This window comes from Panthera tigris, chromosome C1 (genome assembly GCF_018350195.1).
Source record: "Panthera tigris isolate Pti1 chromosome C1, P.tigris_Pti1_mat1.1, whole genome shotgun sequence".
Lineage (NCBI taxonomy): Eukaryota > Metazoa > Chordata > Mammalia > Carnivora > Felidae > Panthera > Panthera tigris.
The window spans coordinates 71,318,702-71,336,135 of NC_056667.1; the positions used below are offsets into that span (position 1 = coordinate 71,318,702).

General features: G+C 38.3%; 1 protein-coding gene across 2 annotated transcripts in view; it reads right to left on the minus strand.

Moving 5' to 3' along the window:
• Positions 1 to 17,434, minus strand: part of DDAH1 (dimethylarginine dimethylaminohydrolase 1) — a 136,482-nt gene that overhangs the window by 28,114 nt on the left and 90,934 nt on the right. For both annotated transcript variants that reach the window (XM_042997716.1, XM_007079170.3), the window contains exons 2-4: positions 11,953 to 12,052; positions 4,895 to 4,968; positions 3,951 to 4,070 (exon numbers count right to left, since the gene is read on the minus strand). In XM_042997716.1, the coding sequence (XP_042853650.1) occupies positions 3,951 to 4,070; positions 4,895 to 4,968; positions 11,953 to 12,052 (294 nt within the window). The remainder of the gene's footprint in view (positions 1 to 3,950; positions 4,071 to 4,894; positions 4,969 to 11,952; positions 12,053 to 17,434) is intronic.

The window sequence follows — 17,434 nt, forward strand, 5'->3', positions numbered from 1 at the left end:
AAGTATGGGGAAAAAACTGTAAAATGGACAGGTTGCTCTAAAGATGAATTTTGCTTAGATAATAGTATTTCAAGGGTAAAACTTGATGTTAAATGTCTTTAGGTATTTGTTCAAATCAACCTAACCTCCAGCACCTTGGCCATATCAACAGGAAAATGCAATAATAATATATCCTTTTTTCCTTCCTTTCATTATTAAATATACTCTGTGTTAAATGTGTATTAAATGTGCCCTGTATTAAATGTGTTCTGGCTTTTTAGCAGAGAGTTGCTCAAGTCTTCCTAGACTGATGATTTCATTTAAATATACAATGCACACACTGTTAAATCTACTACAACCTAGACAGATATGATGACTATCTCCATAAGATCCCACTTCATTAACCAGAATTGATTGCAACCCATTACAAAGTGTTTCAAATGCAATAAGACTAACCAGAAACCCTTGGGCTCTCAGCTTTGCATGAATATGTAAGAAATAGTTTTCTGGCTCTGAAGGAGGCAAGTATTCCACAAGCAGTGACAGATGTGGGAAGTATTCAAGCTCTCAGTGTGTGGCACAGGAAGGCATGATTCACCTGTTTAAGTGCTATGCCCTTCAACGAGATGCCCAAATGGCCACAGGCTTCTCTACAGAGACATCAAGATTTGCAAGGGAAAAACAGACATCTGGGACCAAACTCACATCTTTCCTGATGGGTCAGATCCTGGACACTGCAGCAAAAAAAACGGGAAGAGGTAGTGGGTAGTTGGAGAGAGGAAAGGAGAAAGAGGAAGCCTAGCCAGAATAATTTTATGGCAAAATAATTGGGAAAAGTTTTCCAATTGAAAAAGAACAGGTATAGAGTGAGGTGGGCAACTGGGGGGAAGAAAATTAAGGCTCAGGAAATCTGATTCCAAAACCCCGAGATCGTATTCAAAATGTTTTATTTCATCAGATCTCAGTATTTTCACCTGTCAAATGGAAAAAAATATGTGTTCACTATGTGCAAATGATCTATTTGTTTCTATCCATTTGTCTTTCTGCCTATCTATATCAGTATTGATATCTCCAAATTAGTAGTAGGACTTGCCACACTATCAACTTTATTGACTTTTCTAATACAGAAGCCAAAACTGTTCTCAAATAAATAAACAGTTCAGTTCACTAAATCTGAATTTCACCAACCCACCTAGTTCCGACCTGAGAACATGCCTGCATGGAGATCTCACTATTCTTACTTTGTCCATCTGCTTTCACTACAAATAAGAGAATCTTTTTGATGCTAGAAACATGGCAGGTAGGCATTAGCCAACTCTACAGGCCTGTGGCTTAGGAAGCACATTTGCTGATGGAAAACATGATCTCTAAAGAGTGAATGCCTTTCTAGTGAGGATTATTTATAGCTTCTGACACAGAAGGTTTCAAGTATAGAGTGAGCAGCATTATTAACACTAACTCAAATAGACTCTACAGGAAGGAGGACTGTAAAGTCCACATAGGAGGCCCTTAAAAGATGTGACCTTAGAGGACTTGACTTGACAATGGGAAGGGAAAGATGAAGGGAGAAAAAAAAGGTGGTGAGTTACTAAGGCATACAATGGGACTTGGGGCTTGGCTTTCTTTTCCCAGGTTATCAGTGGTCCTCTTTTCGGATTGCAAGGTCTTTCCCCTTCATCTTTTTTTTTTTTTTTTCAAAAGGAATGCTGGTTCAACATCTCTAAAGCAATACAAACCCTTTTCTTCAGAAGCCCATGTTCAAAAGCCATGTTTCATGGAGAAAAACTCATCTTCTTCCTCACTTTTAAGTCCCTACTTCTTCAGACTTCATCTGCTCCATCCAGTTGTATCTCCCGGAGCTCACAGGAAAACTCTTCATTGGTTAGACTAGTTTGTATGTGTCTGGCTCAGTCTTTACTTATACTGTGTCCCCACCTGGAACACTGTCTCACTGAATCCCGCCCTGCCAAATCCTTTAAGACCCACATCTAGGCCCATTTTTGTCTGTGAAGTTTTCTCCCAATATCTAGGCTTCAAGGAGCTCCATCCTGTCTTGTGAAAGCAGTCAGGACTACTTCATAGAATGTTTTGTTAGTTAACCATAATTGTATTATTTCTTAATTTGTTAGATGTTTGCTTCTCCAGACTATTTGAGTAAGTGACCTATCTGAATTAGGGACCAAGCTACTTGAGTTAGGGATCTAGTCCACCCAGAATGGCAGATGGGGCTACTTTTTGTAATTTGTCTACCCAGAAGAGGTTCCTTCTGCTAATTAACACAAGAGCACAGTATAAACCAGTTTCAGCCCCCTCCCTCCCTTATACTCAATTTCAGACATGTGCTGACCAACCCAGCTGCCATGGATAAACACCACAGTTAGACCCTGAGGAGAAAAATAATCTTCCTAGATCCTTTGAGTGATACCATCCATCAAATACTTTCTTTCAAGGCACCACCTTCTTTATGTGTAAAGTTGACATAGCCATCCAGATGAAGCAGAACAAAAGAGGGAGCATAGAAAAAGCCACCAAATTCAAGTTCTGAGGCAGGTTGTTTAGCAACAATTGTTAAAGTCCTAGAAATACAATCAAAGATATGGTATGAGAAAAGGAAGATGGAAAGGTCAGCAGAGCTGGCTGAAGAAGCTGCAGAAAATGCAGGGGGAAAATTCAGTAAATGGCAGGCAATGATTTCTTCTGAGACAAACTGCGCCAAGTCTAGCACTCAGGTAGACAAGTAAAGACCTAAAAGGGCAAAAAAATTAATTGTGCACCTTGGGGCACAGACTTCCTCTCTTTGCCTGAGAAGAACTTCTCTCTTTAGTCCTTCAGTAAATCATGAGGAGAGGGTGGTAATGCCAGCCCACCATTTAGTGCTAGCCTCGGGGCCTGGGGTGAGTCATTTGATCTAGTTTTCATCTGCAAAATGGAGATACTATCGCCTCTCTCACTTATTTATTCATCCATTAACCTGATTTTTATTAAGGGCCCACCATGGACCAAGCACAAAGGAGAACAATAGTGAGCAAAACAGACATAGTCTTTGCCCTGAAAGAGCGTCCAGATGATCTCACGGGGCTGTTAGTTACAGAGAAGGAACGGGTCTTTGGACTATAAAGCACTGTAGCAGTGGAAGGTTTTCTTCATTATCAATGACTTCCACTATTGACCTAGCTGTGTGATTTGGGCAAATCACAATTTTTCTGTGCTTTCCTATTCTCACCTGTGAAATGAAACAAATTCCTGTCCTAAAATTTAAGTGTTCTAAATGCAAACAAAGAAGTTATGGTTTTTATGTACTTCTCAATCGTGCCTTTCTAAAAGATCATTATCAAATATTTCAGACATACAAAAGGGTAAGAATAATAGAACAACCCCTTGTGTACCAACTATCTTACTTAGGAAAAGTGCTACTGGCTGCATGTCTTCCTTTTTCCAGGAGGAAATAACTGTGATGAGTTTGGTATTTTTTTTTTTATTTTAATTGTTTTTAATGTTTACTTATTTTTGAGAGAGGAAGAGAGACAAAGCATGAGTGGGGAAAGAGCAGAGAGAGAGAGGGAGACACAGAATCCAAAGCAGGCTCCAGGCTTTGCACTGACAGCAGAGAGCCTGACACAGGGCTCGAACTCACAGATGGTGAGATCATGACCTGAGCCGAAGTCGGATGCTTAAACGACTGAGCCACCTAGATGCCCTGAGTTTGGTATTTCTTATTCTGTCTGAATCACGGCCTTTCTAGGAAACCTGGTGGATGAGTAAGAATGCTTCACCAGTGATGAGTTCTTCCAACACTTAGGTGTTGCTGGTTCTCAATGAATCTGAGGTCACGATAGTATATTTGAGAAAGTTCCAGTACCAGCCTATTCTCTTCCCCCCAATCCTGCTTGCTGCCGCCCAGTAGACAGAAGTAGAAAAAAACATGTGGTAGGCATTGCCTGTTGCATTAAGAAGCATAGTTTTGTTTCTACCTTTAGGGCCTTCTGTGCAGATTCACTGGATCCAATTGCGATTAGGTTAGGCCCAGCCATGCTGCAGAAACTCTTCAAATGCAAAGCATCAGCCACCGGGACTGTGGAGACTGCATAGTCCTATGCGTATAATAGAAACAAGCAGTTTGGCATTGCAGAATAATTCTAAAACCGATTTAAACCTGCCCCAAATATGCCTATTTCTAAAGAGGGTGCCAGGGGCCCTGAATATCTGGAAGAAGAACTGGGACCTGTAGGTTTTGGTATTGCCAATTAAATAAAGACTACTTTTAAGAAGAAAGTGCAGAGACTTCTCTCAGATGTGTGACTGTGTCAACACCTAGCTTTGCTGCTTGATCTACGGAGTGGGCTACTCTGGAAGGATATGTCTGAAAATCCTGTGCAAACTAGAACTTCACACCCTCAAGATGGAAAGAGCTTCTTGGGGTTATATCCCTTCCTAAGCCGTCTGGTAAGTCAATCTATTAATAATCAATAGAGTAAAGGGACCATGAGAGGATGTATGTGCAATATCTAGCACAGCTTCCAGCACATAATAGGTACCCGAGTACAAGTGATCCTTGATTCCAATCCGAAAAATCTACACTTCATGTTAGAGTTAGCTGGGTCCCCAGAATTTTTTTGAAGTCATTTATTGTGCCAGGAAATCTGCCAGGTGGTTGCATGATTATACACTGAGAGAAAAAAGAAGACGTCCATGATAACTTTGTCTTTTGTGGCTATGGTAGCCCAATGCAGCTTATTTATTGAGAAATTTGAATTTGATAACTCTTAAAACTTCTAGCAAATGTACAAATATTAGGCATTTTTTTGCAAAGCTGGTGACATATAGATACCATTATTCATGACATACTGATTCAATGTGTCTATGAATATTTATTAAATAATTACTGTATGCTGGGCATAAATTATCCTTTACCTACCTTAAAAGTATCAGCCAAGATTTCAGCACCTCGTTGATTTGTCCTTTTGGAAAGGCCCACAAAAAATTCTCTGCCTATAATAAATGTCATGGAACATAGTGAGTATGTGGCACCAGTGACGGCACACTATTTCTTTATCTGTAAATAATGACCTTAAAGCACCACACAGTTCTTTCCTATCACAGAAGGCAGCTCTGCTTGTACTCTGACCCCTGCTCTCTTTACACTAAACTGATTTCAAACCACAGTAAAACCTTGGATTGCAAGAAGTTTGTTCTGCCAAGTGTTCTGTAAGATGAGCAAACATTTCTAATAAATTTTAATTTGATAAACTAGTGATGTCTTGCAATATGAGCAGTACAAGACGCCGAATGTCATGATCGCAACTGAGCCAATGGTTCTCGAAATTCCCTTTGATATACAAGTGCTTTGGATTATAAGCATGTTTCCAGAACGAATTATGCTTGCAAACCCATATTGTCCTTAGAAAAACCTTTTTCAAATTCACAGATGTGGAAAGTAGAACAGTGGCTGCCAGAAGTTGAGGGGAGGAGGAACTAGGAAGTCAGTGTTTAACGGGTATGAAGTTCCAGTCTGGGAAGGTGAAAAAGTGCTGGAGATGGATGGTGGTGATGGTTGCAACACAGTGAGGATGTACTTAATGTCTCTGAGCTGTCCACTTAAAAATGGCTAAATGGCAAATTTTATATTATGTATATTTTACCACAACAAAAGAATAAAATTTTCACTTAGGAAATAATAGAATTAAACATATTAATGTGTAATAAAAAATTAAGTAATAGCAATGGCTTGTGAGGAATGCTTCCTTCCCCTCCCCCCACCCCCAATTAATAATTCTAGGCATTTGTGATGAAGTCGGATTCCCTGTCTTATAATGATGATGTAAAGGCTGAAGAAACTATCTGGGTAAAGCAAGTTTAGGGCTGACTGGTCTTCAGGTCTGACTTCTAAGAGATGTCCTTAAAACTTTTATCTTTCGTTTCAAATCAAAATGCCTATCTACAAAGTACTACAGTTTAGGAGAATGGAACGTTCTACTTCTTTGGCTTTTCTGAAATTCCATAAATATTCTTCTCAGAAGGCAAAACCCTAAATAAAAATGGTCTCCAACTTAGAGGCAAGCAAACAATTATAGTAGATTGCATTAGGCAATATATAATTGTGAGGGTTTTTAATCTCCCTGAATACTTTGAAAAAGAATTATACATAATATGTGAAAAAATATTCAAATTGAAATCAGTATATAGTTTGATCCAGAACATTAGGGTAAAGTATAAGAAGAGAAACCATGTAAAAAGAATTGCTTGATAGACTTTATAATGTTACAACTTTAATCCTCATGATGTCCTTATAAAATAGGTAAATGACATAGGTCAAATGATGTTATGACAATTTAATGGCTTATTCTGTTGGAAGATGGGAAGATTCCTTGGTGGTATACTGACATGTATTTTTGGTTTGTTTGTTCGTTTTTGTAATGGTATGTTTATGTTGTCCCTTGAGAAAACTCACTACATACAAATCAAAACTTAACTAAGGGAAAGGGCCTTTTATTTGACAAAAGTATTACTCACTTTACTAAAAAAGTCAGCTGAAATTTAAAAAGCAAATTTCTTTAATTCTTTTAAGACAAAAATAGATTTATAAATTAGATTTATACACAATTTTTAGGAAAAACATCTAACGGATTAAGCAAATTTAAACAAATTTATAATGGGGCTTGCATACTATTTCTATTTTAAAAGACTAAGGTAGCAGAGTACAAAGAAAAGCAAACTTGTCTCTTTAAAAAGTAAGTTGGACTTCTGTTTCTAGCAGTATGGTAGACTATATCCCCTAAATGGCCTTTTTGATGTAAGTAATAACTTCTAGAACTGCAAGATTAAAAAAAAAATTTGTTGTTGTTGTTACGTTTCTTATGTCACCTTTTTTTCTGTATCAACTCACCCTCTCACCTTATTCTTTTACAGAAGAAGCCAGGTCATTTGTCCTATTGATGATCCTACAGCCTGGATTCGGCTGGTTGCTTCCTTGTGTATCATCTAACATGAAACTGTTCCTTTATCCTTTGTATTTTCAGTAAACTGATAGTTCTATGTAGATGCTTAATTAGATCCTTGTTCAAAAGATTTTTTTTGGATAGGACTACTTCTGAGGTGGGGCTGCACTATTGCAGCACATCATGAGGCACATGACTGACTGCCACGTTTTCAGTGATACTAGAATAATCTGTGTGTTCCAGTGGTATTTTGGAAAGGCCAACAAAAAATTCTCTGCTTAATAAATGTCAGCCTGATTCCTACATTATAAAGTTCTCCGTCAAGCTTTCATATAAAGGTTTTAACATCGTGTGACCATCATTACACAGATCCATTAGTTTATTAGGAATCTACATTTACGGGCTAGAATTCTAAAAAGAAAAACTTTCTTAGCCAAGTATTTGGTTTACTTGAAATAGAATGCATAAAGGAAACACAGCTAAATGCCTGAATGTTTCCTTCCCTTATGAACTATCAGGGTAATGAGTTGGGTGTCCCTGCAACTTGCAATAATGATCGATATGTTTTTTATTTTATTTTATTTTATTTATTTTATTTTTTTTTTCAACATTTTTAATTTATTTTTGGGACAGAGAGAGACAGAGCATGAACGGGGGAGGGGCAGAGAGAGAGGGAGACACAGAATCGGAAACAGGCTCCAGGCTCCGAGCCATCAGCCCAGAGCCTGACGCGGGGCTCGAACTCACGGACCGCGAGATCGTGACCTGGCTGAAGTCGGACGCTTAACCGACTGCGCCACCCAGGCGCCCCTTTTTTTTTTTTTTTTTTTTTTTTTTTTTTTAATGTTTATTTATTTTTGAGACAGAGAGACAGAGCATGAGCGGGGGAGGGTCAGAGAGAGGGAGACACAGAATCCGAAACGGGCTCCAGGCTGTCAGCACAGAGCCCGACGCGGGGCTCGAACTCACGGACCACGAGATCGTGACCTGAGCCGAAGTCGGACGCCTAGCCGACTGAGCCACCCAGGCGCCCCATCGATATGTTTTTTAAAGAACACAAATGAGTCAAAGAATAAATCGTAATGGAAATCAGAAAACATTTAAAACTTAATGATAGCAAATATATATAAAAACAGGAAGGATTCTGCTAAAGCAGTACTTGAAAGTTACAACAGCTTTAACTACTTGCATTAAAGATGAGAAAAGTTTCAAAATTAAAGAGACAAAATTCTAGCTTGAAATATAAGAAAGAAAGAACAGAATAAAAACAAAGAAATTTGAAGGAAGGAATTAAAGACAGAAACAGGAAGAGAAAAAGAAATATACAAGAAAGAGGATTCAACAAAACCCCAAATTGGTTCTTTGAAAAGATTAATGAAATCAACAGATCTCAGACACAAAAGAAAAAAGAGAAGGCACAAATAAACATTATGAATGAAAAGGGGACATAGCTATAGTGCTATGCAGCTTAAAACAGATAGTAAGAAGATATGAATAAGTTTATACCCAACATTTTGAAAAGTTAGATAAAAACAAAATATTAGAAAACAGAACTCTTGAAAACGGACTCAGAAAACCCTCAACAGTCATGCAATCATTTGAGGAACTAAATCAGTTTAAAATCTCCCGACAGAGAAAACTAGGGCCTGTTTCTAGGTAAGTTCTACCAAAGTTCAAGGAATGAACAATTCAAATAGTACTGAATCTAGGGAATGGAAACATAGGAAATATTCCCAATACATGTCGTGAGGTTAAGATAACTCTTTTACCAAAGCCAGACAAAGATAGCAAGCAAGAAAAATTACAGGTCACAGAAACAAAAGTCTTGAAAAAAAAATTAACAAACTAAATCCAACATTGTAGTAAAAAGAGAATATATCACAATGGAGTTTGACTTCACCCCAGGGATGCAAGACTGACCAATATCAGAAAATTAATTAGTGCAATTAATCACATCAGTGGATGCAAGAAAAAAAATCACACACATTTCACTGGAGTAAAAAGTTTATCACCTGAAACTCCATTTCTAGTTGTTTACTTGAGAGAAACTCTTATACACATTCCCAGGAGACACACACAAGAATGTACGTAGCAGCACTGAAGACAACAGACAAAAACTGGAAAACACTCAAATATACATCAGCAGTAAAATGAATAAATTCATCGTGGTGTAGTTTTTCCATGGCATACCATATAGCAGTGAAGACACTAGCTACACAAACCAAGTTGAATCAAAAACACACAAATCACAGAATAGTTCCTATAGTAGGACTCTAATCATACAAACCTGTAAGACAAGCAAAACAAAGAGAAAAAAAAAAAAAAAAAAAAGAGAGGAGGAGTGGGGCTCCTATGGTCCTGGCAATTTCTTAAGCCAGGTGGCAGGCACTGGGTGCTCATTTTATCATTAGTCTTTAAGTTGTACATAAACATTTATAACTCTTCTTTAGTTGCTCCATATTCCATAAAAATAGAAAAATAAAAGTAGAGGTAAGTTGGTAAGTTGATGATTATTTAAGAGAAATAGGATTGAAATAATTTCTTCCAGTAGCTGCTCGCCTGACTGACAAGATTCTCAGCAGAACTGGAGTGGGAAAGCTGCTTTCCTTCTGTCCATTTCTTGATCAGTTGTGTTTTTTTTTTTGCTTGTTTGTTTGTTTTTTAGTTCCTTGTTTTTTTCTTTAATTTTTATTTGAAAGAGAGAGAGCGAGAGCATGCACAGGGAAGAGAGGCAGAGAGACAGAGAGAGAGAGAGAGAAAGAGAGAGAGAGGGAGAGAGAAGGGGCGGGGGGAATGCCAAGCAGGCTCCACACCAGCATGGAGACTGACACAGGGCTCCATCCTGCAACCCTGGGATCATGACCTGAGCTGAAATCAAGTGTCACCCAGGCACCCTTCAATCAATTGTTAATGAAGCTCTGAGTTACAGAAGGAAGAGGACCCAGAAAATGTGGAAAGTGCTACCTGACTCTGCTGAATCCAAAAATTGAAGGGCACCTGGGTGGCTCAGTCAGTTAAGTGTCCGACTCTTGGTTTCAGCTCAAGTCATGATCTCATGGTTTGTGAGGTTGGGCTCTGTGCTGGCAGCACAGGGCCTGCTTGGGATTCTCTCATTCTCTGTCCCTCTCTCTGCCCTTCTCTTGCTCATGCTCTCTCTCAAAATAAATAAAGAAACTTAAAAAAAATGTTTAAAATGCCAAATTTCATGTTATATATATTTTACCACAATTTAAAAAAAGGAAAAACTAATTGAGAGGTAGGAAATAGAAGGCAGGACCAGACATCAGGTGTAAATGAGGTGCCAAGCAGATAAAGATCTAATATCCCAACAGGATCTCAGTTTTGAATAAAATAACTTTCAAGATATTAACTTAAGGATTGAATGTTACCAAAAAAGTGCTTACAGATAGTGATAGAGGCAAGCCTCGATGCTTAGGTGCTTAATTAGAAGTTGGGGCAAAAACGTTAAGGTTGAAATGCTGTGGAAAGACCTCTGACCAGAGGAAGAGGTTCTTGGCATAAACTGTGCCATTACACTGAGAAAATTTCAGGGAATCTGTTCAGTTCAGCTGGTGAGATAACTAGGTGGCTGTGAGCACAGCTTGTTTTAAAGCATACTTCAAATATTATCAGTACCTGCTTACACATTATTTATTATATGGCTGTGTTCTGGTAAAGAAGAGTTTTATTGTAAGAAGTGTGATTTACACATCTAGCTGCTCACAAAAGCCTATTTTCTAAGAGAAACAGGCTGTTGTTCTGTGCTGCCAAAAAGAATGAAAGTGCCGTCAATGGGAGATACAAAGAATATTCTCAGGGGAACTTACTAGGCAGATTCGAAAGAATGCCTGAGTCTGCTCAGACATGGCCAGAGCTGAGAATGTGGCGTAGGCCTCCTTGACCCCCTTTTCTGTATTCTTATGGCTCAATGGGTGTACATACAATGCCCCAGAGGCAGTGGTAGCACAGGTTGTGCAGTGCACAACTCCAGGGGGTACTATGCATAAGCTTGTGATAAGAAAGGTGCCCCCTGGAGCTCAGCAACACAGTGGCTCCACCTAAAGGTATGTGACACTGAGCAAAGAACTCCTCAAATGTCACAGGATAAATACCTCTTCTCCAAGAAAATTCATTGTATCAAAATGTAATACAAAATATTATCTTTGTATTAAAATGAAGATGGCTATATTTTGCCTATATACAAGGGATTCAATATAAAATTCATATCAGCTAAAACCTTAGACTTCTGAGAAACTTCATGCTTTCAGTGGGGCACCTGGGCTACATTCCCAAGGAACCAGTCCTTGTTGGTAGGGATCCATCCGTGAAACAGGTATTTATTCTCTGACATTCAAGTGAAAGTAAACTCTCACTATAAGTTACAAATTGTCAGTTTAAGTAGAATCAATCTGGGGATCCAAATTATAGCACATGACTTTTGCAAAACAATAATACAATCATAAAAGAGGAAGATTAAATGCTACAATTACTGTTTTTTTTTTTAGCAGCCATATTATACCCACTATAAAAACTGATTCTAGTTAGATCAATAATAGTATTAGGTGTTTATACTTGGCTGAGTTCTGCTATTATTCATCTGGCACTGAAGCCAAATCAATTTACACTGAAAATTACTTAAATTCATCTTGCTGTCCAGGAAGAAAATCATGTGTAAATGACACATCTTGAATTAAGAATCTTTTAAATACAAACCAGATATTATATCACAATGCAAAACAATGCACCCTGTAGAATGTAGTAGATGCAACCTATGAAGTGATAGGTACACCCTGATAACATTTTTGTAAAAAATAGGCAAATACTACATGCATATAAAGGTCCTAAAAGGACATACACCCAAATGTTGGATGAAAGGTCATTTTTGTTTTTTTTTCTCTTTTGTGCTTTCCTGTATTTTCCAGCTTCTCTGCATTTGGCATTTTTACTTTGGTAATTTAAAAAACCTATAGTTAAACAAGTGAATACAAGCCAGGTATCAGAAATAGTTTTGGATAGGAGAAAGTAAGGACTAGGATACCTGTGAATAAGACATCTCCACCATCTAAGGTTGCGTTTTCATCTTTCATCTCTACTAGATTGAGCTGAAGTTTTTCTAATGCTTCTTTCATCATGTCAACCTGTTGAAAATAAAGTGATTCAGATTAATATTCTACCATTTTCTGACAAGAAAACAAATCACCTAAAACTTCTGAGTGCTGAATCATGCTCCCGTGTGCACACACACACACACACATAAACCCTTGCGAATATATGAATATAGGTAGTATAGTTTGGACCAGCCATGACCAAAGAGAAGAAATTATCTATTGTAAGAGAAATTATTGTAAGAGAAGAAATTATCTATTAGAAATTGTCCAATTTGTCTCTGTCTAGTCTATGCTCACGTCAGTATTATAGCCCCTTTTTCTTTTGGAGGCCGACTAGTTAGGACATATGAGTCAAAAAAGGTAGAAGGCAACACCCAATCCTCAAATTCTTGCCAGAAAGTACAAGATTTAATTTTAAATCTTAAGTCAGTCAGTTAGTCAGTTAGTAAGTCAGTCAGAATTGCATACACACAGAGTAATATATGGAAGAAATAATAATGACAATAACCAGTAACTTGAAATCTCAGCCCACAGGATAGTCATTATTTTCTATTCAAATATTTTCTAAAATGTCAGAACATCTAAGACTACTCTGTAAATCTGAACTGTTAGTTAAATTTAACCAATGTTCCTAGAGGTGATTAACACATACAATAATTGCAATCAAACCAAAGAATAGTTGAAAATGAATTTTAGGGGCTTTCTATGATTCCAGGGTATAGTTTAAAGCAGAGATATTCTGAGCTGAGTTAGGGAATACTTCTAAGTGAGGTTTATTTTAATGCAAGAAAAAAAAAATTAAGGCATAACAAATGCCCTTTGAAGTTCACAGTTTAATTCAAGTCTTTCCAGCTGCTCAACAATTTTTAGAAAATGTTTACTTCTTTGAGAGAGAGAGAGAGAGAGAGAGAGAGAGAGAGAGAGAGAGAGAGAATGAGTGGGGGAAGGGCAGAGAGAGAGGGAGACAGAGAATCCCAAGCAGGCTCCCTGCTGTCAGCACAGAGCCGGACCTGGGGCTTGAACCCATGAACCGTGAGATAATGACTTGAGCTGAAATCAAGAGTCAGATGCTTAACCAGCTGAGTCACCCAGCCACCCCTCAACAAAACAATTCAAGTATTTCTGAAGGTCTGTATAACCTTTGACATGGTAAAGACATATGTCGAGACAACATGAATGGGGCTAATGGAAAAACAAGAGATCCCATGACACTGAGAGAAGCAGGTAGTCCTGCCAAAATTCAGCATGCCCAGGACACAGAGTGAATTGTCAATGAAGAATTTAGGAGACACAACTACAGCAGTGTAACTTCTAATGTAATAAAAATATGGGGATATTCGGACAACAAGCCTGACATTCATGCAGTCAAGAAAAAAAGAGGATACAAATTAAAATAAATATATCATCTCATCCCTGTGCTGGAACTCATGTAAAAATTCCACAAACCAGAGTGACTCAGAACAATAAAAAATTATTTCCATGGACAAACGGTCGTAATGTTGTAATAAACACATCTAGTGTTCTCTTTTAACGGGAGAATAGGTTTTTCTATGTAACAGGAAGGAGAATCATTGCTGTAGCATAAAAAAAGAAGCCAAATAACAACTACCAGGGCTTGCTGGGCTACAGTGAACCCAAGAAAACACACAACTGTTTCCTTTTGGCATCTGTCTCTGGGTCTATGGAAAATTCTCTGAGCTTGAAGAGAGGTCAAGAGAATGAAGCAGCTATTGTTACATTTTGTCTCTCTTATGATGCTACTGCTTCTACTATAACTTAACATTTCAAAGATTACTAGGAATACAGCAATTACATGTATTTTTCTGAAAAATGTATATGTAATATCAACTCAGGAACTTTATTCAATTCTTAAGAGTTTAAAGAGAACAGAAGTAGGGAGGCTAATATACACCAGTTTCAGAAACACTGTATTTCTTTAAAAGTCCTGTGTCTTTCAAATTAAAGTTTTAGAGGATAAAATGCTTGTGGTTTCTTAAAAGTTAAAACAGCTGCACCAACATGAGAAAACTGGCTTTTGCGCAAGGCCAGTACTTTATTTTTTTCTCCTTAAATATTCAGTCACATCTATATAAACAAAGTCGTCAGGATACAAACATTGATGATACCATACTACTTTCAGAGTTAAGGGTATGGACAAGTTTAAAAATTTATTAAATATTAAGTAAATGGTTCTGAGAATCATAGAACCACATAGCATCAAATCGGCAATGCTAACTCAGCGAAATTTCTGGAGAAGAAACAAGAGAGGCTGAACCCAGAGGCTGTCGACTGAGAACTGCAAACTCTTGGCATCATGGTTCCACAAAGCAAACTTGGAGGCAAACAAGGCCCAGTATTGCCGTGACACAGGGACCCATAGCAAGCCAGTCATTCAGGCAGTTAGCACACTAAATATAGCTATAGAAGTGGGAAGTTTTGCAGGAAAAGATCCAAACCATGAGCCTTCAAAGAAACTGCCCATTCTGTGGTTACATAGCCATGGTTAATGTTGACTTAATTAACTTTCAAGAGGAAAAAAAAAAAAACCCAACAACTAAACAGCACACCCACCTTTTACTGAGACGCTAACCTTGCAGGGTGGAACTTAGTGTTACTCAGGGTGGAGAGAAACTGTCAGACAAACAGTATTAATTCTAAAGGTTGAGCTGAATAGGTCATTTTCACTCATGAAATTGGAAATAAAAGGGTAAATCAGAGAAACAACTTTAAAATCTAACTACATTATTTTCATACTCCAAAGATTTACACAAACTTTCTTCCTCCCCTTTACACTCTGCGTGTACTTGGTTTCATTCTTTTACTTTGTACTCCCATTTCTTCTTGCCCCCTTTTGGCTCCTCCTACCCTTTGCTTTGCTATAGATTCCTTCTCTGACCACAGAGAGGTTCAGATCACCTCTACGGCTTCCAACCATCCAACCCACATGTCTTCCTCAAAGCTGGTACTAGTTTTGAGGTCATTATCTTCTCCTTCTTTTCTTAGTGCCCTCTCTGCCTCCCTTTCCTTCTCTCTCTCTTTTTTTGGAGTACTCATGTCATCATGGGGTGACACAAGTCACAGGCACTTCATAGTGTAGTGTTATGATCAAGGGCCTGCAATTCAAACCCCAGCTCAGCTACTTATTAGCCAGTGATAACTTGTTTAATTTTTGAGCCTCAGTTTTCTCATCTTTAAAATGGGTGGTTGGTCATAATAGTACCAAACCTAGGCTCCTCCTGATGATTAAATACATGTAACGCGCTGGGCACACTATAATTGCTCAATGACTATTAGATGCGACTTTTATTATTTTGGTGAATATCAGCTTATGTGGACCGAGTGACACATACTTGTACTATGAAACTGACGCACAAAAGGAAGCTGTTGCTTTTTCTTACATTTGGACAGATTTCTTATGTTTCACCCCATGACAGATTCCACCTGCTTTCCAGTGAATTAAAATGACACATGTTTTCTGCAAAGCCAACGTAAAGTTAGAGCACATACACTGAAGACACATTTAAATTTGAATCATTCCAGTTTAATTTCTTTCCAGCTCCTGGAAGCTGTCAGGCTATGTGGTAGCTTTCTTGTCTAATCTCTGCTTTAAAACCACCCCGCTGGATGTACTAGATAAGGCGGTAAGTGGACCTGTCTGCTAAGCTGTCCCACAGGACTCAAAGGGGCATCAGCCAAGATGATACAGAATGATGACAGTTCTGAAGACATGACCACTCTAAAGGACTCAATCGAAAGAACTCCCACTCTTTCTCAATGCCTGGTCCCTTTTCTTACCCTTTGTGTTCTACTCTCTTACCTTCTTTCATGGCCCTCATTTCTGTTCCCTCATGTGTCCTTCATGTTTACATCATCTTCCTGTCTTCTCATCTTACTCCTTTTGGGTTCTCATGGTGAATGGAAAGAACTGGGGATTTGAACTCAGGCTCTACCACTTATTAGGTATGCAACTTGGGACGAATTATACTTCCTGAGCCTCAGTTTTCTAATCTGCAAATTGGATAGTGCTTCCACTCTAACAGGAATTATGTAACAAATAAGCTAATATATACTGCCTGGCACACTGTGGTCAAAACCAGTAGCTGCTGATGTTATTGTTTTGCCCTAAATTAACTCAGTGCTTGGTTTGGATTCTGGCTGCCTTTCAAAAAGAAATAAAAGATACAAATATACCATTTGATCCCAACTCTTCTTGCAAAATTTCCCCCAAATACAAAATACTAAAATAATTATAAAACCTTACACATTTTATTGGGAATTTATACTCCCAATAGCTTGTAAGAGCACTGTCATTAGTTCAGTATTCTTTACGTAGATGCCAATATTTTCAAGTTGGCCCTGTCCAAAGTTGCTTTTGTTGCCTATTTTCAACAATGACCACTCTGATGTTTCATATCTTCCATTTGGATGTGGTGAATGTGCTCACAAGGCCTGATGAACAGTTTCGTGCTGCAGTCCCATTAAGAGTCTGCACGGACCTGTCTGCCAAGCTGCTTTCCTTTAGCTGCTCTGCTCAGTGGGGTGCCAGATGTTATAACCACGAATGAGGACACTGGCATTGGCTTGTCTGTGGCCAACATAACTCTGTTCCCCCCAGATCTGCCATGTGCTAGGAGCTGTGCTATCACCACTAGGTTTTCAGTGCCCATTTCAATGTTCCAAGTACTCATCGTATTATAAGAGCTTTAAAATTACACTGTCATCCTATTCACACTCTTATCTAGCTCTTAAGAGCTGAATAGCAGCAACATAGCTTTGTTGGTAGTCATAGATAATGCTGAGGAAGCCACTCAAGAAGCTGATGTGATGCCTCTATCATGCCAAGGCACAGCTGGCTTGAAACTTGTTGATACATCAAAGTTACACTGTGTTGTCCCTGGTCACACTCAAAAGGTCACATTCCATTTGTTTATGCCACTTTAATGTTCTTTGTCAATCAGCACATCTTTGATCCTGTGGCCACTTGGACTAGTGTACATTTGGCTGATTTTATAACAATACTTCAAGTCTCTATCATACTTTTATATATCTTTTATCAGTTAGTCAACATTTCAGTTCAGCAAACTTTTAGTAGATGCCAACTTTTTTTTTTTTTAACCTGGCTACAAATATTTAAACACCAAACCATAGTCCCTGTTCCTGGGAAGTTAACAAGCCAGCACAGCAGATATACCTTATGAATATACAGTGATAATAAAATGAAATATTTGTTGTGATGCTCACAATAACTTGAAAAGGAAGTAAGGGCAGGCATCAGTATACCCATTTTACATATGAGTAAACTAAGGCTAAAGGAAGTTGACTGACTTGCTGAGTCAAGCTTTCTGAGCCCATGCTCCTGTTTGTGTTCCTATTCACTGCACCGTGTGATTATGATTTTCCTGAAGCCTCCAA